Source organism: Chlorocebus sabaeus, chromosome 17, assembly GCF_047675955.1.
Source record: "Chlorocebus sabaeus isolate Y175 chromosome 17, mChlSab1.0.hap1, whole genome shotgun sequence".
Classification (NCBI taxonomy): domain Eukaryota; kingdom Metazoa; phylum Chordata; class Mammalia; order Primates; family Cercopithecidae; genus Chlorocebus; species Chlorocebus sabaeus.
Window position 1 is genome coordinate 36,171,946 of NC_132920.1, and position 24,577 is coordinate 36,196,522.

A 24,577-nucleotide genomic window follows, 5' to 3' on the forward strand; every position below is an offset into this window, starting at 1 on the left:
TGAGAATCACTTGTATAACCCTATATATTTGGATTGGTTGGTCCTGAGTAAAAACTAGATGGGATAATATGAACCTTCCACCTGCAAAAAGATAGAAATGCTATACTTTTTGCATTATAAATTGGGCCTCTCTAAACATGATTTTTATTATTTCTAGGAGAGTAGCAGCATTTCTAATGGTCCAGGTCCTAGTTATAACCCGATAAGCTTAATGGATGGGAGAACTTGCACAAGCATGTTTGAAGAGGCCAGGTGTATCACTGGCACGTTTGAGAAACAACTAATTAGTGAGGGAGACCCAATTTTCATGAACAATTGTGTTTTGTCATTGTCATGGCCCCAGCTTTGGGTGTTTTGAATTTTTTCTGGAAAGGAAATTAGCATGAAGTCCCAGTTGGTAGCTAGGCAGCATTTTCCGTAGTGTCTCTTCTGGTATTCTGTGTCCTTCCTCTCCTGTCTTTCAGTATTTAGCATTTTCAAACTCCTAGAAATGAAATGCTGTTTAGAAGTCCACAAAGAGAGCTAGTCCATTGTGAATTACACAAAGAAGTAGTCCATTGTGTATTAATTTTCTGTACGTTTTTGAAGGCTCTTGCATCTGGGAAGGCTTGCTTAGTTTTAAAAATATTAGGTAATAACAGACTGAAATTTTGAAGATCTTATAGATCAAAGGTAGCAGGAACTCAGGAAGATCAGCCTTCTTTGATTTAGAATGTCATTTAGGCACATTATATATTCTGGTACCTTAGAAGATACAATGCATTTTCCTGAATTATCATTGCTACTGCTTTAATTACTTTAAGGCTGTGAGGCGGTAACTAACTTTAGTGTCATGATGTATACATCTTAACATTTAATGTGCTCTTTTATTTTTTTTAACACCCCCTTAAAGTACTCTGGTATTCAGATTTTTCCTTGTGTTTCTCTAATTCTCCTATTTCATCCATTGGTCAGTTTTTCCTGCCTCTTTTCTTTCTGCTCCATGATCCATTCTTAAATTTTCTTTTCTCTTTGCATATGCTTTTTGAATTCATTATCTCATAGTCTCAACAATGGTCTTGTTCATATACTATACTTCCAAATTTGTACTTTCAAACCTATTCTCAAGAATGTCTGACCCTTTGGATTCTCAGTCTATTGAGATGTAATGTTTCATGCTTTCCCTTGATTACTTTCCTACACACTTGTTGAAGATACCAAAGATGTAGCACTAACTTCTCTTGGAATGGGATTGATGTTACAAACTTGAATGGTTCATTCAGTTTAGATATGTGAAGCGGATATCATCATTAGCACTGATGATTGACAGTAGTTTTAAAAATTCCAGTCAGGAATGAACCAGAAGTTACCTGAAGTTTTCAATAACTCTAGGTATTAATGCAACGTATTTTGAAAGTTTGAAATACATGGGTATAAATATTGATGCTTACATGTTAGATTTACTGTGGTGAAGGAAATTTGCCAGTCGTCCATCAGACAGTGTTAAATGCCCACCAATGTGTAAAAGAAATAAAATATTAATAAATTGTGTATATATGTATGAAGGTATTGATGTGTACAGAGAAGTGGAGACATTGTGAGTTATAGTGGTCAGTATGGTTTCATGGAGGAGGAAGGATTTGAAGATTATTTTAAAAGATGGATATTTGGACAGAAGAAAAGCAAACATTTTCAGACAAGAGAAAACATAAACCAAGAGAATGGATATGAAAAGGACTGTCCTGACAGGAGGAACATCTCAGGTAGGGTGAACCCAGTTGTGGTTCTCATTCTTCTTGTGCTTCAGACTCACTTGTGGAACTTTTAAACATACCCCCAGAAATTAAGAATGAGGTCTGGAGTGGGACTTAGGCAGTTGCTTTTCTAAAAAGTCTACAAATGGTTCTTTAGGTAGTAGAGAGCTGTTGGAGTTTCTTGAGTTGTGAACTGTTGAGTAAAATTGTTTTAAATTGGTCTTGCTGGAGTGTAAAGAATGGATTAGAGGAAACAATTGTATTGCTTTGTAAAAGTTTGGTAAATGTATTTACGTGTCCCTCTGTTCATTTTGACTCCTCAGCTAGATTTCTTAGTTCCTTGAGATCATAAACAATCAACTTTTAAAGGTACAATGAAGAAATATCTTTTTTTTTTTTTTTTGCCGGGTTGGGGGACAGGGTTTTGCTCTGTCACCCAGGCTGAAGTGCAGTTATACAATCAATGGCTCATTGAAGCCTTGAACTCCTGAGTTCAAGAGATCTTCCTACTTCAGCCACCCAAAGTAGCTGAGACAACAGATGTGTGCCGCCATGCCCGCCTAATGTTTTTTTCTTTTTTTTTAGACACGAGGTCTCACTACCTCATGAAGTTGCCCAGGCTGGTCTTGAACTCCTGAGCTCAAGCTGTCTTCCTGCCTCAGACTTCCAAAGTGCTAGGATTACAGGTGTGAGCCACTGCACCTAGCAAGAAATAACCTTATCATTCTATTTTCATTTGGAACTTGCAGGCTCATGCCTATAATCCCAGCACTTTGGGAGGCTGAGGCAGGCGAATCATGAGGTCAGGAGATTGAGACCATCCTTGCTAACATGGTGAAACCCTGTCTCCACTAAAAATACAAAAAAATTAGTCGGGTGTGATGGCGGGCGCCTGTAGTCCCAGCTGCTGGGGAGGCTGAGGCAGGAGAATGGCATGAACCGGGGAGTCGGAACTTGCAATGAGCCGAGATCGTGCCACTGCACTCCAGCCTGGGTGACAGAGCAAGACTCCGTCTCAAAAAAAAAAAAGAAAGAAAGGACCTCATGATATATGTTAACCTCACCTGTACAGACTTTCTTATTTTCCCTTAATCTCTTACCATTTTGTCAGGTTTTATATATGCAATTCCAGTCTGCTTTAAATCCATTGTGAATAAAGGAAGGTATGCATCAATAAATTTAGAAGTTAAACAATTTTATTAGGATATATGAAGAATCTAGTAACCCAGATTATGTGTGTGTGACACAAGGGGAGGCAAGTATGAATGTGTAACAAAACACTGAAGTTTATTTAATGATTATCCTTGTATGTTATGTACTGGATTCACAGCAGTAGATGAGTGACAGTGACATCCTAATATTGTAATAACTGCTTCTAATTTTTATGTTTCTTTCAGCTATTTTTTACTATACCAATGATTTTATAAGATGTGAATTAATTTGATAACTTTGGAAGGCTTCATGTAAATTCACAGTTGGGGAAAAAACTTGTTAAACAGTATGTCCTGAATTTTAGTTTGGAGAACCTGTTTATCATAAAGATGATTTCATTTTATAATGCTGTTCATGAAAACAAGGTTTTACTTGTAGCTCTACTTTTACAAATGTGATTGAGAGGAGTATTCCAGCTTTGCCATGGACCAAGCTCCTTGCCAAACCCACTATAAAAGTTATCACGTTTAATTCTAACAAATACCCTACAGATGAAATATAAACATAATTCTCATTTCATGAAAAAATTTAATTAACATCCTCAAGATTATATAGCTATTAAGTGACAGAACTGGAATTAAAATCCAGATTGTCTAATTCCAAAGTCTCAGCTCTTATTTAATCACTCTGTTGGAGTATTATAAACATGTAATAATAAATTGTGATTGTTGGGGTCTGTAGGGTACTGATTAATTCTAGCCTGCCTTTTGCTGAATAGATTCAGGAGTCAAATAGAGATAAAAATATTTATTAGTAAAGCTGGCATGCAGAGTGGCTTGGATAGGCAACTTAAGTGGGCTTCTTTCTTCCCTAGTTAATTGAACTTGCACACTTAATCAGTCAGATCAGCTAGAAAACTGCTGCTGTTCCTTGCTCCCCAGCAGACTTACCAGCGGAGGAGAGAAGAAAGTGCTCAACTTGCAGGTGGCAGGCAAACTCTGAGGTGGGAAGTTGAAGAAGCTGGGTCCCGCAGGGGCAATGGCCATTTTTCCAGTCTCACCAGAGCTAGTTTACAGAACTGGGTTTAGAGATGAGTATACATTTACTTGCTACTTTTGAGAGAGAAGAAGTTACTAATTTATGGGTCTGTAGGAGCAGTGGGAGTGGGAAAGAAGAGAACAACCACCCTCCTTTATGTGGGATAAGGAAGGAGTCAGTGAAGGCGTTGTAACAGAGTAATTGCTTCTTAGAGGTCCCTGACAGGTTCCTGAGCAGGTGACTATTTAAACCAATACTTGAAGGGTAAGGATTTAGCGATGGAGTGGGATGGGGGTGGAGGAGAAGAAAGTCCTAAGAACCAGGAGCAGCCTGTCTGAATAGTTAAAAGAACTGAAAGGAGCTAGCAGAACACAGTGGCTGAGAGAGAGGGAAAGAGTAGCACAGGAGCAGGTAGAATAATCAGTGGTGGCCAGATCACCTGGGCCTTGTAGGCCATCATGAGAAATTTGTGTTTTACTCTGTATGCCAAGGAGATTTCTTGAATGGTTTGAAGGAGGGGAGCGGTGTGATCTAATTTGTACTTTTATTGCTATTTTTTGTTTTTCGTTTTGAGACAGTCTCACTGTATCTTCCAGGCTAGAGTGCAGTGGTGCCATCATGGCACACAGCAGCTTCAACCCTCCTGGGCTCAAGCAGTCCTCCTGCCTCAGCCTCCCAAGTAGCTGGGCATGGTGGCCCATGCTTAATTTTTTTTTTTTTTTTTTTTTTTTTGAGATGGAGTTTTGCTCTTGTTGCCTAGGCTGGAGTGCAATGGCGTGATCTCAGCTCACTGCAACCTCCGCCTCCCTGGTTCAAGCAATTCTTCTGCCTCAGCCTCCTGAGTAGCTGGGACTGCAGGCTCCTGCTACCACACCCAGCTAATTTTTTTTAATGTATATTTTTAGTAGAGACGGGATTTCACCATGTTGGCCAGGCTGGTCTCAAACTCGTAACCATGGCCTCCCAAAGTGCTGGGATTACAGGCGTGAGCCACTGCGTCTGGCTGCCTGACTGATTTTTAATTTATTTATAACTATTTTTTTGAGACAGAGTCTCACTTTGTTGCTCAGGCTTGAGTGCAGTGATACAATCTCAGCTCAGTGCAACCTCCACCTCCTGGGTTCAAGCGATCCTCCCGCCTCAGCCTCCCAGGTAGCTGGGGTTACAAGTGTGTGCCACCACGCCCCACTAAATTTTGTATTTTTTTAGTAGAAATGGGTTTCACCATATTGGCCAAGCTGGTCTCAAACTCCTGACCTCAAGTGATCCACCCGCCTTGGCCTCCCAAAGTGCTGGGATTACAGGCGTGAGCCACCACACCCAACCAATTTTTTATTTTTTGTAGATACAGGGTCTTGCTGTGTTGCTCAGGCTGATCTCAAACTTCTGGGCTCAAACAGTCCTCTTACCCTGGCCTCCCAAAGTGCTTGGTTTATAGGCTTGAGCCATTGTGCCTGGCATCATTTGTATTTTTAAAAGACTGTATTGGCTGCATTTGGAGAGCATATTAGAAGGACCGGCAGGCTGGTGACGTGGACTAATATGATAGTGGTGAAATGAAGAGCAGTTGACTTTGAGATGTATTTTGGAGGTGAAAACCATGAGACTTGCCAATAGATTTGAATGGGGACTGAGGAAAGGGAGAAATCAAGGATGACAATCAAATGTCTAGCTCGAGCAACTGGATAACAGAGACATGGAGAAGAATAGTTCTGGGTGTTTTGTACTTGCTGTATTTCAGGTGCTTATGTGTCTTTCTCATGGAGACGTCAGGACACAGAGAAGAGATTTCAGTGAGAGACATAAATTTGGGAGTTTTCAATATATAGATGGCATTTAATTTAAAGTTGTGGACATAGATGAGATTATCTAGAAAGAGAATGTGGGAAAGAGAAGAGGGCCCAGTACCATGTCCTGAAGAACTCCGACATAGAGAGTTTGAGTAGAAGCAGCACATGCAGTGGAGACAGAGATGGAGCTGCCACAGGGGTCATAGAAAACCAATAGAAGTGTTGATAAAGACTCCAGGATGGACAGTATTTAGAGAAAGTGGTGACTATGTCAATTACTAATCTTAGAAAAGTGGATTTGGTAGCAGAGATCATTAATGACCTTGAGAAGAGCAGTTTCAGTGGAATGGATTGAGGGAAGAATGGAATTGAAATGAGTCAGTTGTGTAGATGTGTGCTTCTCACATCTTAAGAGGTATATTAATCACCTGGAAATCTTGTCAAAATGTAAATTCTATTTTAGGGCCCAAGATGTCCTGTCCTTTCCTTTTCCTCTTCATTTTCCTTTTCCTTTCTCCTTTCTCCTTTCCTGTTGTCTGCAGAGATCCTGCATTTTCTAATGAGCTCCCAGATAATGCCAGTGCTACTGGTCCATGGAGCAATGGAGCACACTTTGAGTAGCAAAGGTATAGATTAGTGGTTCTCAAACTGTAATATGTATCAGACTAATGTGGAGGGCTTGATAAAATACAGATTATTAGACCTAGTTCAAAGTTTCTCATTCTGTAACTCTGGGGTGGTACCTGAGAATTTTCATTTCCTATAAATTCCCAGGTGAAACTGATGCTGCTGATCTGGGAACCTCTGGTGTAGGTGATTTTTTTGGAGAATTTTAACTGTGATGGAGAACTGTCAAGGGAAGTCTTTTGTTTGTTGGTTGAAGGTGGCAAACAAGTAGAGTGCCTTTCTGCTGATGAGAATGGTCCAGTAGATAGGGAGACACTGATGATGCAAGGGAGAAGAGGAATGAAGAAGGGAAATCCTTGAGAAGATGAGGAGGGTGGCTCCAAAGCATATATTGTGGTCTTGAATTTTGATAAGAAAGGGTATATTCTTAGTTATAGCAACAGGGAAGGTGGAGACGATGGGTTTATAGATTTGGGGATAAGCAAATGGAGCTCCCCTCTTGATGGTTTCTGTTTTCTCAGTGAAGGTAGGGACAACTCTTGAGGGAAGAGGGTGAGTTGGAGATTTGAGAGAGAACATGTCAAATGATCATTTTCGAGTAGGAAAATGAACTTACTACAAGAAAATGGCTTTATTGAGAGCCTCTTTGAGATTAAGGTCAGAAACTAAGAATGAAAATCTGATTCTACCGTCTTTTTTGTTCAACCTCAGTTAGTTCCTTGGATTCAGTCATGGGAGAATTAAGTGGTTGAGATTACCCAAGGTTAAATTTTATCCAGGTGAGTACATCAGAGAGAGAGAGAGAGAGAGAGAGAGAGAGAGAGAGAGAAGTACAAGGAAGTGATTATAATCATGGAACAGGAAGGGAAATGAAGACAGAAGAGGGCTGAAGGAAAGAAACAAGCAATGACGAGGTTAACAAATTGTTGTATTCAGGGTACAAGTAAACTAGAAGTAACTAGGTTTGTGATGAAAAGCAAATGCTGCTGGCATTCAAAATTTTGTAGGTGGGGCAGTTTTTGGTAGGAATAAAGGTCTAGAGTGTGACTGTGAAGACGGCTGGGTGTGGTGGAGTTTCCTAGAGAGATCAGGAAACAGGATGTTGGGTGTGCCGTTCACCTGGATGTTGAAGTTGCCAAGAGTGATGACAGAAGTTGGGAGTGTAGAGAGATCTGGATAGACACTAACTTTTCAATGAATGATGGAAAATTTCAGGTTAGTGGATACCAGCAGCAGAGAGGGATAGGTTTATCAGGGTTGTGAGCAGGAGGTATTTTATAGAACAAATGGAAAGTAATGGTCCTGAAGTGGTAATGGCTGCCAAGGAAGACTCCTACCCACCTGCTAGCCAGGAAGTATCTGGGCTATTAGAGAATGCTTTCTAATGGCAGGGCTATAAGAGAAGCAGTGTCTTCTAGAAATGGCCTAGTTTCACAGAGATGGAGGGAAGGTTCAGAAAAGAGGTTGCAGATTTATAGGAGTTTATCACAAATTGGGATTTGAAGATTGAGGGCATGGCATAAAAGTTTGGGAGTGAAAGGAAGGGAAGTGGAGTAGGTACAGAGTTGTAAAAGCAAGTTTGGCAGGCAGAGAGTTTGGTGATAATAGATAACCAGAAAGTCTTAGATACATATTAGAGACCGAGACAAACTGGAGGATGAGGCATAATGGAACTGGCCCAGACAATTTCTGTTATTACTATTATATATTTTTTGGAGACAGAGTTTCACTCTTGTTGCCAGGCTGGAGTGCAATGGCGCAATCTCAGCTTACTGCAACCTCTGCCTCTTGGGATCAAGCGATTCTCCTGCCTCAGCCTCCCGAGTAGCTGGGATTACAGGCACCTGCCACTGCGCCCGGTTAATTTTGTATTTTTGGTAGAAACGGAATTTCACCATGTTGGTCAGACTGGTCTCGAACTCCTGACCTTGTGATCCACCCGCCTCGGCCTCCCAAGGTGCTGGGATTACAGGCATGAGCCACCGTGCCCAGCGATGATTTCTAAAAATAATTAAAATATACACATCTCATTTTTGCTGTAGGTGTCCTCCATGATCTAGCCACTGCCTGCATCTCTTATATCATCCCTTCCCACTCTCCCCTTGCACCCTGTGCTCCATCCACACAGCCCTTCTGTCTTTCTGTCACTCACTCCAGCATGCCATAGTTTTCCTACCTCTGTTTCTTTTTTCATTTGTTTGCACTTGCTCTTCTGAGAGATAGCAGAGTCAAGTGGTCAGTAGCATAAGCTCTGGATCCAGACTCCCTGCTCTGCCACTTTTAAGCTTTGTGACCATGGTCAAGGTACTTAACCACTCTGTGCTTCAGTTGCTTATTTATAAGTTGGGGAATGATAATAGTGTTTTTTCATAGGAGATTCGGGGAATTACAAAAGCTGAATTGAGACAAATTAATGTAAAGGGCTTAGAATAATTTCTTGTATGTGTGGGTAAAGACTCAATAAACATTAATATTATTATTTCTTCTGCTTGAAGCTCTTTTTCTTATGTATTTATATAGGGAATTTAATCATTACATTGTTTCCTTCTCAGGTCAGATGTGATTCCTCAGCCATCCTAGCTAAAGTGTCATAACTCCGCTGGCTCTCTGTCACTCTTTATCCCATTACCCTTTTATTTAGTCATAGTATTTTCATCACCATTTGAAATTATTTTATTACTCTGTTTTGCTCTTCCCCCATTCCCTGAAGGGCCAAGTACTTTGTAGGTGCTCCAGAAATATTTGTGGCAATTTATTGTCCTGAAAACACAGTTTCCTGGGCCTTGACTCTAATCAGGCAGTGTATGTGGCAAGGTGACGACAGTGAGGCCTAGGCAGGGAAGACAGAATTCAACTCTGTTTATTAATCTGTTGGCTCATCTAGATCAGGCAGCTGCCAGTTTTTGTAAATTTTATTAGAACACAGCCACACCCATTTTTAAACTTATTTTCTGGCTGCTTTCCTCCTACAACCAGAGTTGAGTAGTTGTGACAGAGGTCTTAGGGTTTGCAAAGTTGAAAATAATACTATCTGGCCCTTCATAGAAAAAAATTTGCTGACTCCTGATTTAGATACATAGAAAAGACAAGGAGAAACACCAAAAATAATAACAAGCTTTATTTGGATAGTGGGATAATAGGTCATTTTGTTTTTATCTTTATGCTTTTTTTTTGTATTTTGTTATAGACCCTTTAATTTGGAAATAGCCGTATAAATACCCCAAAATGGTATTTAGAATGCCTTTTTAATGGTGAGTTTTTTCCCCTTTTTTTCTCCTTAGTGCCGCTTTTGACACAAAAACGGGGTTACGTGTGGCAGTGAAGAAGCTCTCCAGACCATTTCAGTCCATCATTCATGCCAAAAGAACCTACAGAGAACTGCGGTTACTTAAACATATGAAACATGAAAATGTAAGTTAATTCATTCAAGGAAGAATAAATTTTGATCTTGAATAGGCTGGGGAAAATGTTTTAATTACTGCAGATGGAAATGCATTGGAGTGCATCAAATGTTGGTCCCTGCTTCTTGTCCTGGGGTGTTAGTGGCCACTTGGTTATGTCAGGTCAAAGACTTGGAATGAAAGTGATGCATCTTCCTGGAGTTCTAGTTTTACTCAAAGGTTTTTAGAGGGGAAGGAACTCTTTAAAATTTTAAAGTAAAAGAATATATTATGAAATAGAACACAAAATTCACAAGAATTGTTAAGAGAAAATATTAAAAGGTTGTGTATTCTTTGCCTGGTTTTCCTAAGGCTCTATTATGAGAATGTGGGAGTCTGTGGCTATCAAAACACAAAATAGCCACAGACTCCCATATTCTCATAATATAGCCTTAATATTTTTAAGTGGAAAAATCTGAGGAAGAGTGCCCTAGGCTCACTGAAAGTCCTATCAAAGAGGGCTATTATTTTATATATTTGTTAATAATTTTTCTTTTTTTCCAGATTCATTTATTTTAATAAATATGTCAGAGGCATTGTTTAAGTTAATTATAACTTTTTATTTTTTACCAATTTGGTAATTCGAGGACATTGCCATTCTGCCAAGATGCTTACAAATTCTAATACGGTAAATAAGTGGATATAATTGGAGTATTAACTGAAAGTAAAAGGACAGTTGACTGAAGACATTTTACTGAACTTCAAAATCAAGTTGTGAATTTCTGTGACTGCTGTATGAAGGGTACTGTGGAGTTTGTAGCATCGTGGAAGCAATGGCCATAGAGATTTCAAAGTCCTTTGGCTGTACTGCTTGTTTTTTGTGTAGAAGAAAATTCAAAATCTGTGAATTTATTATTTGACTATTTAGACTGTTTTAGTAATTTAACTTCCTCATAGCGAGAAAAAAGTCACAGATAAGTGATTCTTCATTAGCATACACTTGTTTCATTAGTGTAAATTCCTTCTAAATTGAGAACATTAAGACTTAAATTTGTAATTGGATTATGGATACCATTATAATCACAGCTGCTGCTTTTTATTTTCACATTTTATTTTGATTGTATAGTATCGAGGAAATCCTATTTCTACAGACAACTTCTATTCCTGAATATAATTTTACATAAGTAGCTATGTGCAAACCTGAGTTTTAAGAATGTTCAGTGTGGAGCTGCAGCTTTCCTAATCAGTGACATGTTTACAAGAAGTTGAGATATGTGGAAAAAGCTGGCAGCAGAAACTTTATTCCTAGGTCTGCATAAAATCAAGGTGGCCTGGCAGCTTTAAGGGATGTGTTTGCATTTGATTTTTAACACACTTGAGTGTGTATGCTGTTTTTCATTACACATTATTATATGTGACAGAGATAGTGTCACAGCTTTGCAAGTATAAAGGATATTTTGAAAATGAAATGCAAGCCAAACATTTATGGAACCCCAGAGCACCTTTGGGAGCCCCTAGGATCTTATTGATGTGGCTACGCTAATTTAAGAACATCTAGTTTAAGAGATTATCAGTGCTACACTTGATTGTTTTGCTTTTCTTCCTAAATATGTTAAGCCAGTGTTTAGGGATCATGATATTAGAAAAATAGGATTTTAATTTCCATGTATTGTTTTATAAGTGTCTTGCTTACTAGCGGTAGATGGTCACCTAGATATCAGTGATTTGTTATTTAAACAAAATAAGACACATGGCTGAATGTCTCATAGTTCTCTATTCCATTGGCAAATGTTTGAAGCCAAAAGACTTGACTCAATGTAGAAAAATTCCTGCATTTTAGCCTATTTTAAAAACATTTGTTAGGTGCTTACAATGTAAAAGTAATTTTACCCAATGAAGAACCAAAACTTCCAGTAAGTTTAATTGAGGGTTTTCAGAGAAATTTGTCTCGTTTACCTTCCTCTTCTTTTTTAAAAAATTACTGTTTTGGGTCACCATCCAATTTTTATAGCTGCCAAACCTCCTACAGGCAGCAGCAACAGAAGCTTAAAACTTGTGAACGTTTTAAGTGTTGGTGACAAATACAATTTTCAGGTGCCAGAGGGCACATGTGATCTTTTACACAAAAATGCCTCTGACCCACAGTCACTAGTTCATCTTGAGTTGTCTCTTCTGTTAGTGATCATGAATAATAAATAAAACATTTATTAGGTGAGTGACTGAAGCTAGGGGATGTCCTCTGTGACTGTGAGAGTTTCTCTCTGAACAAAGTTAGTTGGACCATTCCTGATTGAACTTCTGACCTTGATCTCATTAACACCTGCTCTAAGGAAAGATTAAAGGGAGGCAGCCTGCCAGCTGCATCCTTTTGCTGTCTGGGCAGACACTACAGAAATGGCCCACGTATGGGTCTAGAGATCTGTGCATTTTAGAATTTAAAAATGATCACAGAAATTCTTTTGTAAATTTTATTTGGGAACCTTAGATTTAAACTTACCATTGTAGACCAAGAGATTGTTTTGATGTGCTGTTGTTAAATATGCTAAATATGGTCTTTGGATACTGAGTTTTAAAGTATTTTTTTTTTTGATGTGTACTAATTTGATAAAAAATATGACTTATATTTGCCAGGCTTTGGACCATGATGGGATAATCATTAGAGATATTTGCTGCTTATTTGTATTATAAATGTCTTTTCTAAAAATTTTATTCCTGGATTACTTTGAGGTGACTGAAGTCATGTATCAGCAGAAGGAGTTAAGGAAATAGACTAAAATATGACTTGATTTAGAAGGGAATTTCCATTTAAGAAATGAGAAATGGCCGGGTGCAGTGGCTCATGCCTGTAATCCTGGCACTTCGGGAGGCAAAGGTGGGTGGATTGCTTGAACCCAGAAGTTTGAGACTAGCCTGGGCAACATGGCAAAACCCAGTCTCTATTATTATATTTAAAAAAAAAAAAAGAAATGAGAAATGAATAGATTCCTAAAATATTTTCCAGATCTATTTTAATGCTGAGAATTTTTTGTTTTACAGTATTTTCCTTATGATTAATATTTCATAAATATGATTAATGGAGGGAGGGGTATTTTGTGAAACCCATCAAAAATTTAAGTACTTTGATTTAACATGAGTAGTTTTAATCTCAAAATTGTTATTTTTGGTGTCCTTATGTTAAATACATTAAATATTATAAATATTGCCCTTTTTAGGAAATTAAAATTTGCTAGGGTATTTACTAGTTGGCTTTTCTCTATTTTTTTTCAGGTTACTTTGTTTTTCTTCTTGCAGTCATGCTTTTTAATCATTTGAATAGTTGAGCTTTATGTCTCAAATTCTGTTAATGGAAGTAGCTGCTTCAGATAGTTTGCTTAGGCATATTGTATTTTGTAATTCTCTATTCAGCTGTGTGGGCTGTGGTCACCACTTATTCTGATGATCCACAGTGGGTCAGTCCTTTGTCCTAGCCACCTTCAGATACGTTACCTGCTCAGTCTTGCTGTCAGGACTGTGAAAATAAGCAATGATGTCCTCATGTTTTTCATATGAGGAAAATGGGACTCAAGAGAAGATACCAAATGTATTTGCCAATTATTATTTACATAATAGCCATTCATTTTAGCTCCTGCTGAATGCCAGACTCCGTTCCAAGTGCCAAGGTTATTGGAATGAAGAAATTATAAGCTTTTGGATCCAAGAAATCACAGACTGATACTGGGGTTCAAACTTATAGCTGTTTGGTTCCAAAATGTCTGTTATGTTTTCAGTTTGAAATTGGAGTTTTTATTTGAAAATAGTTTTGACTTTTTTTTTGTCTTTGAGGTAACTCTTGCATGTGTAAATCGGATCTCTAATGATTTAATTTCCATAGGAGGGTGATTTTCACAATCACAATGGAAACAATGTAAAACAATGTAAATAGTTGTAAACTTTTCTATTATATTGAGGAGATGGGCATCTCAAATAACAAGAATCTTTGATTAGAAAATATTGGAACAGGTGAGTAAAGTTAGCTTCTGGACCTCAGTTACCTTAAGTAGAAGTGGGTGTAAGGGAGAATGATTAAAAGACCAGAGGTCTTAAGCCAGGAGTGTACCAAACTCAAGGGAAACAATTATAGTTTAGATGGAAAAGGTAAAAGAAAATGGATTTGACTTAAATTTAAAGCGCTATTATGAATGAGGTCACAGGTACTGTATTGGGAGGGGGGGCATGTAAGTTGGTCTTACCTCTATGGAGGACAATTTGACAATATTAAGATTCTTAAATATATTGGTGTCCTTTGATTCTGTAATTCTGTTTCTTGAAATTTATTTCCTGGAAGAAAATATGAGATGTGCAAAATACATATATTTTTCTTGCAGTATTCCTTAAATGTCTAAAGATAGGAAATTGGTTAAGTTATGGTATACACAAATGATAGATATGCTGTATACAAATGTTTAAATATTAAGTAAAAAGGCAGGATATAAAACTCTGCATGGTATAACCCCAATTTAATTTATGTACATCAGAAAATCAAAGGAAATATATCTCAAAATGTTAATGATGGTTATAATGGGTGGTACAATTATGGGTAATTTTGATTTTCTTGTATACTGTTGTCTGGGTAGGGATCTGAAAGGGACTCTTTATTTCCTTTGGAACAATTTTCAAGGACTTGAAACCTATTCTTAAATTCCAAGTATGTGTCCCACCACCTCCTTTTCAAGTTCGGACTGTAAAATTGAAGTTGCTTTTAAAAAGTCTGATATTTGGAGTCAGGCATGGTGGTGCACTCGGGAGGCTGAGGCAGAAGAATCGCTTATACCTGGGAGGCAGAGGTTGCAGTGGGCTGAGATTGTGCCATGTACTCCAGCCTGGGTAACAGGAGCGAAACTGTGTCTCAAAAAAAAAAAAAAAAAGCCTGATATTTGGATGAGTGGAGTAACATCCTAATTAGAAGATCTTTTTCATGATAATGTTTTGAGTATTAACATATCTTACTTCTAGAGCTTCGTGTTTAAGTTGGCAGGTTAGAACAGTGTGCTAGTGAGGCCACAGTCTTGCTTCATATCCAGATACTCTCAAATATGGCTGGGCATATTACAAATGAATTATAATATGTCTTATTTGTCTTGTCAATACCTAACTCTGTAGAAACGAATGGCCTGGGTTTTAAGGAAAATGAATGGGAGGTGGGGGATGGAGGTGCTGTATGTGGATGAATTCATGATCAGAAAACTTTTCAAAGACCTCGGGTTATTGAGTATTAAGTAGCTCTTTGCTTTATCCCTGTGTAAAGATAGACTTTTTTTTTTTTTCATTTTTAAATTGTCTGATTTAAATACTTGATCCATTAAGACTTTGTGAGAATAATACCAAGAATATACTGAGAATATTTTGAGGCTATAAATATGTCAGTTTTGAAGGCTATACATTAAGATGGAAATTTTTCATGGAATACATTTTTTAAAAACACAATATTATGGTAACAACCATGGACATGTGACCTTTTTTTCCTGTTGGATTAATTCATTAGACCATTAGTACATACGTAACGCAGGTACCCTAAGTCTTTTTGCCTTCTGGTAAACTACTGACTACATATGATTAAATTCTAAAGAGATGAAGATTTTTAATGGTAAAATGGGTTAATATGAGAATTGATGTTAACAAGTAGAAAACAAAAGCATAATTTGGGTAGAAAATTAGTTGGCGTTACTAAGGATGTGACGTGATGTTATGGAACTGAGGTAGCTGGTTTTGAATTAGTTCCTATTAAAATGATTGAGACCTGGCTGGCTCACTGCTGTAATCCCAGCACTTTGGGATGCTAAAGTGGGAGGATCACTTGAGGCCAAAAGTTCCAGACCAGCCTGGGCACTCTAGTGAGACACATCTGTACAAAAAAAGAAAAATTAGCTAGGCATGGTGGTGGCATGTGCTTATAGTCCCAGCTACTTGGGAAGCTGAGACAGGAGGATTACTTGAGCTGCCATGAACTGTGGTGGTGTCACTGTACTTTAGCTTGCATGTCAAGAGTGAGATCCTGACTCTTTTTTTTTTTTTTTTTTTTTTGAGACGGAGTCTCGCTCTGTCACCCGGGCTGGAGTGCAGTGACACAATCTCAGCTCACTGCAACCTCCGCCTCCCAGGTTTAAGCAATTCTCCTGCCTCAGCCTCCCGAGTAGCTGGGATTACAGGCGCCCACCACCATGCCTGGCTAATGTTTGTATTTTTAGTAGAGACAGGGTTTCACCATGTAGGCCGGACTGGTCTTGAACTCCTGACTTCAGGTGATTCACCCGCCTCAGCCTCCCAAAGTGCTGGGATTACAGGCATGAGCCACTGCTCCTGGCCTAGACCCTGACTCTTAAAAAAAAAAAAGAAAAGATTAAGACCTGATGGGTACTATACTGAGTTTAATATTTATTTACTGTTTAATTTTTATATTTTCTTACAGGTGATTGGTCTGTTGGACGTTTTTACACCTGCAAGGTCTCTGGAGGAATTCAATGATGTGTGAGTAAATCTTTTGCATTTGCCTTCCTGGTCTACAGAATGAAGACTAATAGCCCATTTCTATTCCTGAACCATTTAGCAACATACAGACTTCAAAAAATTCTTTATTCCTATTATGCAACTCTTTCTGGGTGTAGGGGTGGATACCAGAAGATATATGTTATGGGTGGGGTGTGTTAGTATTTGCATCATTTCAGGCACATTGTACCCCACTGAAGAGTCAGTCTTGAATTCTTACAAAAGTTCCATGGAGAAAGGAGTAGAGAGTTTTGACTATGGATTTTTTCTTTTCAAAGTGTTTATCCCAGGTTTGGTTTTTGTTGTTGTTGTTGTTGTTGTTTTAAAAGACACGGGGTCTTGTGATATTGCCCAGGCTGAACTCAGGCTCCTGGGCTGTAATGTTCCTCCCACCTCAGCCTCCTGAGTAGCTGGGACTGCAGGCACATGCTACCATGCCTGGCCGGTCCCAACTTTTTAAAGTGCTCTTCAAGAAATGTAATGGAGCCCCAGTCATATAAACTCCCTCCACTTTTATCGCCCATGCATGTGGGAGGTGATACTAGAACTACATACTGATCCTTGAAGTATTAGATTGCTACACTGGGATAAGGGGCAGACATGTTGAGAAAGGCTTCTCCCAGCTTTGTAACCACCTCTGTTATTTTAACCTGGGATCCCCCTAGAAAGCAGAGCCTGGGATTCTCAGGAACTGGTAGTAGGGGCTAGGGAAAATGAAACAGGGAAGGAGAGAAAGCTTCTATGAGGATATGTTGATTTGGTCACCACTGTGGACAACTGGGCTGAAAACTGCTAAGATCTAAGAAGCTGTACATAATGCGCCTCAGATAGGGATCATGAATCCACTGGCTCCTGACCCCATTGGCAGGGGTTGCCACATGTGTCATTAGTGCCTTCACATGCCCAGGTTGCACATTGGTGAGCATAAGACAGATTCCAGCAAGTGTTCCCATGTATGTGTGAGCTCTCTACTATAATAGCTTTTCTAGTATCTGAGTTGACACAGCTCTCCCTGCCCCCAGTTCACAGATACACTATACCATAAAAGAGAAAAAAACCTTAAACGCAGTTATACTTTTGGTCCATTGAAATTTTGGCATTCCTAAATGGAAACGGTTACTGTTATGAAAGCCAAAACAGAATTGAAGATCATTACTTCTCTTCCTTAACCTCCATTCCCCCATTGACTCCGGTGCTGAACCTAACCAGTTTCTCTTCACCCTTATCCTGGTTTCAGTTTCTCCTATTCTTATCCTGGACTGATCACAAACACCATTTACTCCTTTCCCACAGAACACACAGGGGATTTGTTTGAACTTGTATGTTCTGTCTAAGGAAAGGGAGAAAGAAATAAAGAAGATGAAATGGAAAGGGAAGGAGGAAAGGTGACAAAAACATTTCTCCACCATTTAAATTTAGTTGGAACAGTGTATGGCTGAGAGTAGAAGTTGAGAGAGGAGAATTTGGTCTGCCTACAAGATATCCTTGGCCACATTAACTTTGACCCTGCTAATGAAAGTTTAAGAAACAAAGGAAAAAAATAGCCAATAACTAAGAAAAATTGTTCTTCTCGCAGCCTTGCTTGGTACAAGAATATGGAGGCTTCCAGAGATTACTGGATGTTACCCAAGGGCATGTATATTACAGTTTGTTGAGCCCTACTGTATGCTGTAGTTGGAAAAGGGAATGTTGCAGAATGATGGTTTTTTAAAAAATAGTTTCCCTAAATGTGGAAGAAATGCTGAAGTAATGTGTTAGTGAATTACTTTGAAAAACATTTGAGTTAGATCTGAGCTGTTAGATCCCAAAATTTTAGGTCTACTAAGGATGAATTTATATAACAAAGGAAATGATGATTTGCTGACTGTGCAAAGTGCAAAATGCTGTACTTTGGCCTAACTGGACAGTCTGGAACTGTATTGAGAACCTATTTTTACTGTGTGAAAAGACCTTAATTAAGGCCAGTGTCGTCTTAAAAGGTTAAATGTTACTGATAGTTTTGCCTTTGTTTGGATCCTTTATCCATGTAAGGACCCAGCAACTACAAGTCTACCTTTGAACTAAAGTTTCATTCATTCATTCATTCAGCCATTCATTCATTTATTAATTCGTTCAACAAATACTATGGCTGATGAGCAGGAATCTGTTTTTTCTACTTAACTCTAGCTGGATTCTGTTCTTTATAAACAATAGCTGAGTTTACCTCTTGGAAGCAAATCTCATTACTACTTGTTGAATACTTACTGAGTGCAGAACACTGAGCAGAGTGTTGGCACAGGCTCAGAATAATCAGAAACAGTCGCCCTTCCTTTTGATGAAAGTGTCTGGTTGCAGGAAACAAATTCAAAGCAGTTTTGTATCCAAGCTACCAATTGGCTGTATGACCTTGGACAAGTCACTTTACCACTATAGGCCCAGTCATTTCCCTGTAAAATGATGAGAATTGAGGTCGTTGACTTCTGAGGTTTTTCAAATTACAGAAAGTCTCTGAAAATAGAATGAACTTGTTTGCCCTTAGAAAAATATTCCATTGTTTACTTTTTCTGTGACATTCATATCACGGAAAAAATCACTGTAGTTCAGGACAATAGTTATTTCAGTGTTTTCTTTTTTTTTGAGACTGGGTCTTGCCCTGTTGTCACCTGGATTGGAGTGCAGTGGCAAGATCTCAACTTACTGCCACCTCTGCCTCCCAGACTCATGCAATCCTCCCATCTCAGTCCCCCAAGTAGCTGGGACTACAGGCGTGGGCCACCATGTCCAGCTAATTTTTGTATTTTTGGTAGAGATGGGGTTTCGCTATGTTGCCTAGGCTGGTCTTGAACTCCTGAGCTCAGGTGATTGCCCTCTTAGGCCACTCAAAGTGCTGGAATTCCAGACATGAGCCACCACTCCCGGCAGTTTCAGTATTTTCTAAAGTTATTTAGGGTCACACAGAGAACATAAATGAGGTTCAGTGTTACACAATTGGGAGCGGTGGGGTCTGTGGCAAAATACATCTGCACCTCCTAAAAGTATTCAAATTCACATTCAAACAAAACAAGTAAACAAAAACCTACACTTCTGGCCAAGCCAGACATAATTTAGGCTAGAGTGGTTCTACAAGCCGCCTGTTTAGAGCAGGCTATAATTTGAACACAAATTTTTAAATGCTAATTAGCAAAATCTCTAATTACTTTCAGATTTACAGTTGATTTTTTTCTTCTCTTCTCTTTTTTTTTTTTTTTGAGACAGTCTCTCTCTGTCACCCAGGCTGGAGTGCAGTGGCACGATCTTAGCTCGCTGCAACCTTTGCCTCCTAGGTTCAAGTGATTCTCCTACCTCAGCCTCACAAGTAGCTGGGATTACAGGTGCACACCACCACGCCTGGCTAATTTTTGTATTTTTAGTAGAGATGGGATTTCACCGTATTGGCCAGACTGGTCATGAACTCTTGACCTCAAGTGATCTGCCCACCTCAGCCTCCCAAAATGCTGGGATTATAGGTGTGAGCCACCGCACCTGGCCTACAGTTGACTTTTAATCATGTGGTACGTGTATTTGTGCCTTTATGTTTCGGTTAGCACTTTTAATTTATATACAGCCATGCATCAGTTAATGACTGGGATGTGTTCTGAGGAATATGTCATTAGGTGATTTTGTCATTGTGCAGACATCACGGAGTGTACTTCCACAAACCTAGACAGTATAATCTGCACACCTAGTCTATATGGTATATCTTGTTGCTCCTATGCTATAAACCTGCACAGCATGTTACTGTACTGGATACTATAGGTAACTGTAACATGATGCTATGTATTTATGTATCTAAACATAACTAAGCGTAGAAAACATACAGTAAAAATATGGTACTATAGGCCAGGCTTAGTGGCTCACTCCTGTAATCCCAGCACTTTGGGAAGCCAAGGTGGGCACATCACTTGAGCCCAAGAGCTGGAGACCAGCCTGAGCAACATAGGGAAACCCCTTCTCTACAAAAAAATTTTAAAAATTAACCGAGCATGGTGGTGCATGCCTATAGTCCAGCTACTGGGGAGTCTGAGTTGGGAGGATCACTTGAGCCCAGAGGCGGCGGTTTTATTGAACTGTAATTGCGCCACTGCATTCCAGCCTGGGTGACAGAGTAATATACGTGGTCCACTGTTGACTGAAACATTGTTTTGTGGTACGTGACTACTTCAGATTTTTGCTATGTTTTAAATTTTAATTCTTACAAATGAAGACTATACCTTTGAGAAAGGAATAATAGGTAGTGCATTTTGAACATTAGGAACAATATACAGTTACTGAATCTAACAGATGGAGATTATTTTTGGAAAATGTAGTGTTAAAAGATGGATATACTGAGTTGCTCTTGACCACCATAGGATGTGGTTGTACAGATGGCAACATTTTGTAAAGATACAGTACCTCTAGATCTCTTAAATGATTGGAAATCATTTGGGCCTCTCTGTTGGCTTTTTGATAGTAATGTTTGGCAAGAGACTGCATGCATATATATTCCTGTGTATACAGCAAATATTACCAGTAGAAATGCAAAAATCTTAAATAGCCAATATTTGAACCTAACACCAGAGCAAGCTGTAATTTAGTATTATTACAGTATTGCCTTTTCTCTGCGTGTGTGTGTGTGTGTGTGTGTGTGTTTTCCTTTTGTAGTTGGATCTACAGGCTCACACCACTAGACTCAGCTGTTTTATTTTTTTGTAAACATGAGGCCTTGCTGTGTTGCCTTGGTTGTTCTTGAACTCCTTGACTCAACCAGTCCTCCCACCTTGGTCTCCCAAAATGCTGGGATTACAGATATAAGCCACCATGCCCCGCCTTTTCTTAACTGTAGTGGTTCTTTGCACAAGCATGGTAGGCAGTGAAGAATTTTTTGATTCCTCCTGGGAACTATTTCCTCAAATTTCATGGAAACTGAATTGTCATTAGTGGAAATTAGTCTTCTGATACTTTTTCCTTTATTTTACAAGTTCCCATCCCAGGTTTCTTGCACTGAATTCCTTATCTCTGCTTCATTCTTGAAGAGTGAAATGGAAGTGGGGTTTTGGATTCTACCGTGGTAGAGCAGAAGACCTACAACAAGGCTAATCAGCAGCCCTTGCTTTAGTGAAAACCAATGAGGAGAGATCACTTCTTCCACCTACTGACAATGATTGCTCAACTAATATGTTTAGCTTTTTATTTCAATGTAAAAGTTGCTGAAAACACTGAATTGGTAAAGGAAATTTCTAGATTTACATTTTAACCTGATGATGTTCAATAAATATTTGAAGACCTTATGCTAGGCACAGTAATAGTCTCTGAGGAATATAGCAATAAATAAGAGTTGAGGCTCTTAACGGGAGAGAAGAACAGTGTAAATGATCAAACAAAATACCATGTGGTAAGATCTAAAAGGTCCTATATGAGTTAGTCTCCTGTGTACTCTCTAATCTAACCTCACCTAGTCCTCTTTCCACTCTGTCTCCACCCCAGTCACTCTGGCCTCTTGTTCTTTGACTACAGACAACCACATTTGCAATAAGACCTTTGCACCAGTTTCTGTTATTGCCCTGGAACTGTTTCCCCGCATACCTACATGACTGTCTCCTTTCCTTCAGGACTCTACCCAAGGGTCTTCTCATTAGAAGTTCTTCTTTTGTTACCACTCTAACTGAAATAGTATCCCTACTGGTCACTGTTTACCCCTTACCCTGCTTTGTTCTTAGCAAATTTTGTTATTGTCTGTCTTCTCCCTCCATTTGTAAGTTCTGTTCGAGCATGGAGTTTGTTTTCGAGCATGGAGTTTGTTTTCGTCATCGCTGAATCATTAGCACTTAGAACAGTAACATGCACTCTATTGTTTGTTAAACAGATGAACACAAGAATTGCCATTATAGGGCAGGTATAGAGTGCTAAAGGACTGCATAGTATGGCCACCTAACCCAGACGTGGAGTGTCTTCAGGAAAGCCTCTGCAAAAAAGATGTATACATAGAGGGCTTAAGGGATGAAGGAGAGTTGGAAAGGTCGGGAAAGTGCAGGTTCATCCAGGGGCTAAGAGAGGGAGCTGAGGGCAGAAGAGGGGTGTGTGTGTGTGTGTGTGTGTGTGTGTGTGTGTGTGTGGTGGGAATAGAGGTGTATATGGCAAAAGATGAAGCTGGAATGGGGAGGGACTAGATCTTTGGGGCTTTGTAAGCTAAGCCTCATTAAGGTGGTTGCTTTAGAGAAGAGATCAAAGGGTACTGGGAACTGGAAATGGAATTGGAAAAAGGATGAAAGGTTTTATTTTTATGTGGGATGACATAGTTACAACTCTCTCCCCCTTCCTCCCCACACAAACACATTCCATAGTGTGTGATAAAAAGATACCATTTTACCAGAGGCAGTTTTCTTCTGGATCCTTAACACATTAGGAAATATTTTGGATGAGCATACTAGTTGAAAATCTGAAATGGATTTAAGACTTTTCTGGGAACTTAAATTTTTGTAATGATACTTCTCATTGTGAATACGTGACTTGAATTTCTTTTGGTTTGACTTCTTGCCAACATTACAACTATGTCCTTTCTTTAAAAACAGGGTCTTATGCTTGTGAGTGAAACTGACAAAACATGTGGGTGAGCAGTTCTGTGACACCAACTTTCTTTTTTTCAGTAACATCTTGTAGTAGGGTACAAAGGGCTTTCACATAATCTCATTTGACACAACAACCCTGTGAAATAGATATTATCTCTAATTTTCAGATGAGGGAACTGAGGTTGAGAGAGATGAACTTAATTGTATAATATCACAAACAAAATTGCATCTCTCCCTGGTCTTTTGGCTCTAAACCTATTTCTCATCACATTTTTCTGATCTAAGGCTATGATTATTATTTGAGAGTCTGCTCCCCCTTCTTATTGAGTAAATACTGTGTTAAGTTCTATGTAAGATGCCGAAACTAAGGGCCTGTCTCGTTTTCCAATAGCTATGATCTTATTAAAGAAATGAGGCGTTTCTTATTAAGAAATGCTTACCTAAAATAACTGAAGAGGTGAGTCAAATCTGTAATGTCTAGACAACTTACAGGGTGCTGCATGAACTCAGAATATTAGAGAAGCTTAGTGGAGAAAAGCCTCTAAAGAGGGTAATAACTGTCCGAAGAAGCAAATAGGGAGTAGGATGTGGAAGCTGAAATTTATTCCAGACAGAGAATGAAGGAAATATGTAAAGTATACAGAAAAGAGATTTGTATGGAATGGAGAGTATTAAATGAAAATAACTATTGATTCTTCTTTTGTACTTGGATGAAAATTGTGCATTAATGAATTCTGGGTGTGTGTGTGCGCATATGTGTATGTTTAGGGTTATTCCTAATTTAGCTAAGAAACATGATCTTTTTGGAAATAATGCTGAAAGAAATACCTACCCTGGTTGCTTGGACTTATAGGTTATTTCCTAATTTAGCTACTAAACATGATATTTTTGGAAATAATGCTGAAAGAAATACCTAGCCTAGTTGCTTGAAACTAGGCTAAGTGCTCAAGTTAGTGAACACAGGAAGAGAAGTGGTCTGGGAAAAAGATTAATGAGTTAACTATTAACATTTGTGTTTACAATTTATTTTTTTTTATCAGAGAGATCTGCTGAAATGGAGATGGTGGGTGGTGAAACTCCTTGTAGATGTTTTTACAAACTCACGTTAGAAATCTTAAATAAGTTACATATCTCTTAAGAAAATATCATTCAGTTTTTGCTTGACATGATCAGTAAGATGCCACTTTTTTCTCAGATTAACTAGTTTTAAAAGGTAAAGAAGCTTCAAGGCCTAGCTTAGAGTTTGAGTCCTTCAGCAATCTCTCTCTAATTCACTCCTTCCTAAGTCTGTGCTGGGACCCTCTCCTGTGTGTTCTCCAGCACTATATGTCCTTTTATTATGATTATATATTCATATATGCCTTCCTTTCATCTAAATGCTGTATCTGCCTTTCCCACTGCTGCATCCTGAGGGCCCAGAAATACATATTTGTTGATGGAGTGATAGAATGAATAAATGACTGCGCTGTCACTGTTTATAACTGGTTGAGGATTTGGTTGTCTGAAAGCATGCTCAGTGCTCTCTCCTTTGACTAGCTTTTTTGTTTTCATTCTGTAATGTAGACTATATGTTAAAATATTGAGTCTAGTTTCATTGATGCAGGTAATGTAGAGGGCATCTTTTAGTAATCTTTGCTTCAAGTGAGAATAATTTGTTGTGAAATAAGCCTACTAAGCTGCCTACTTGGCTGCTGAATGGTTCTTTTACCCCTAAATTAGAACAGTCTGGTCTGCTTAACAGATAAGACCTTTGGCACACATATTTCAATAAA

At 38.8% G+C, this 24,577-nt stretch overlaps 1 protein-coding gene across 4 annotated transcripts in view; it reads left to right on the forward strand.

Annotated features, from left to right (window-relative positions):
- Window positions 1-24,577, forward strand: part of MAPK14 (mitogen-activated protein kinase 14) — an 89,611-nt gene that overhangs the window by 14,776 nt on the left and 50,258 nt on the right. For all 4 annotated transcript variants that reach the window (XM_007972807.3, XM_007972808.3, XM_007972810.3 and 1 more), the window contains 2 exons: window positions 9,622-9,751; window positions 16,166-16,224. In XM_007972807.3, coding sequence (XP_007970998.1) covers window positions 9,622-9,751; window positions 16,166-16,224 — 189 coding nt within the window. The remainder of the gene's footprint in view (window positions 1-9,621; window positions 9,752-16,165; window positions 16,225-24,577) is intronic.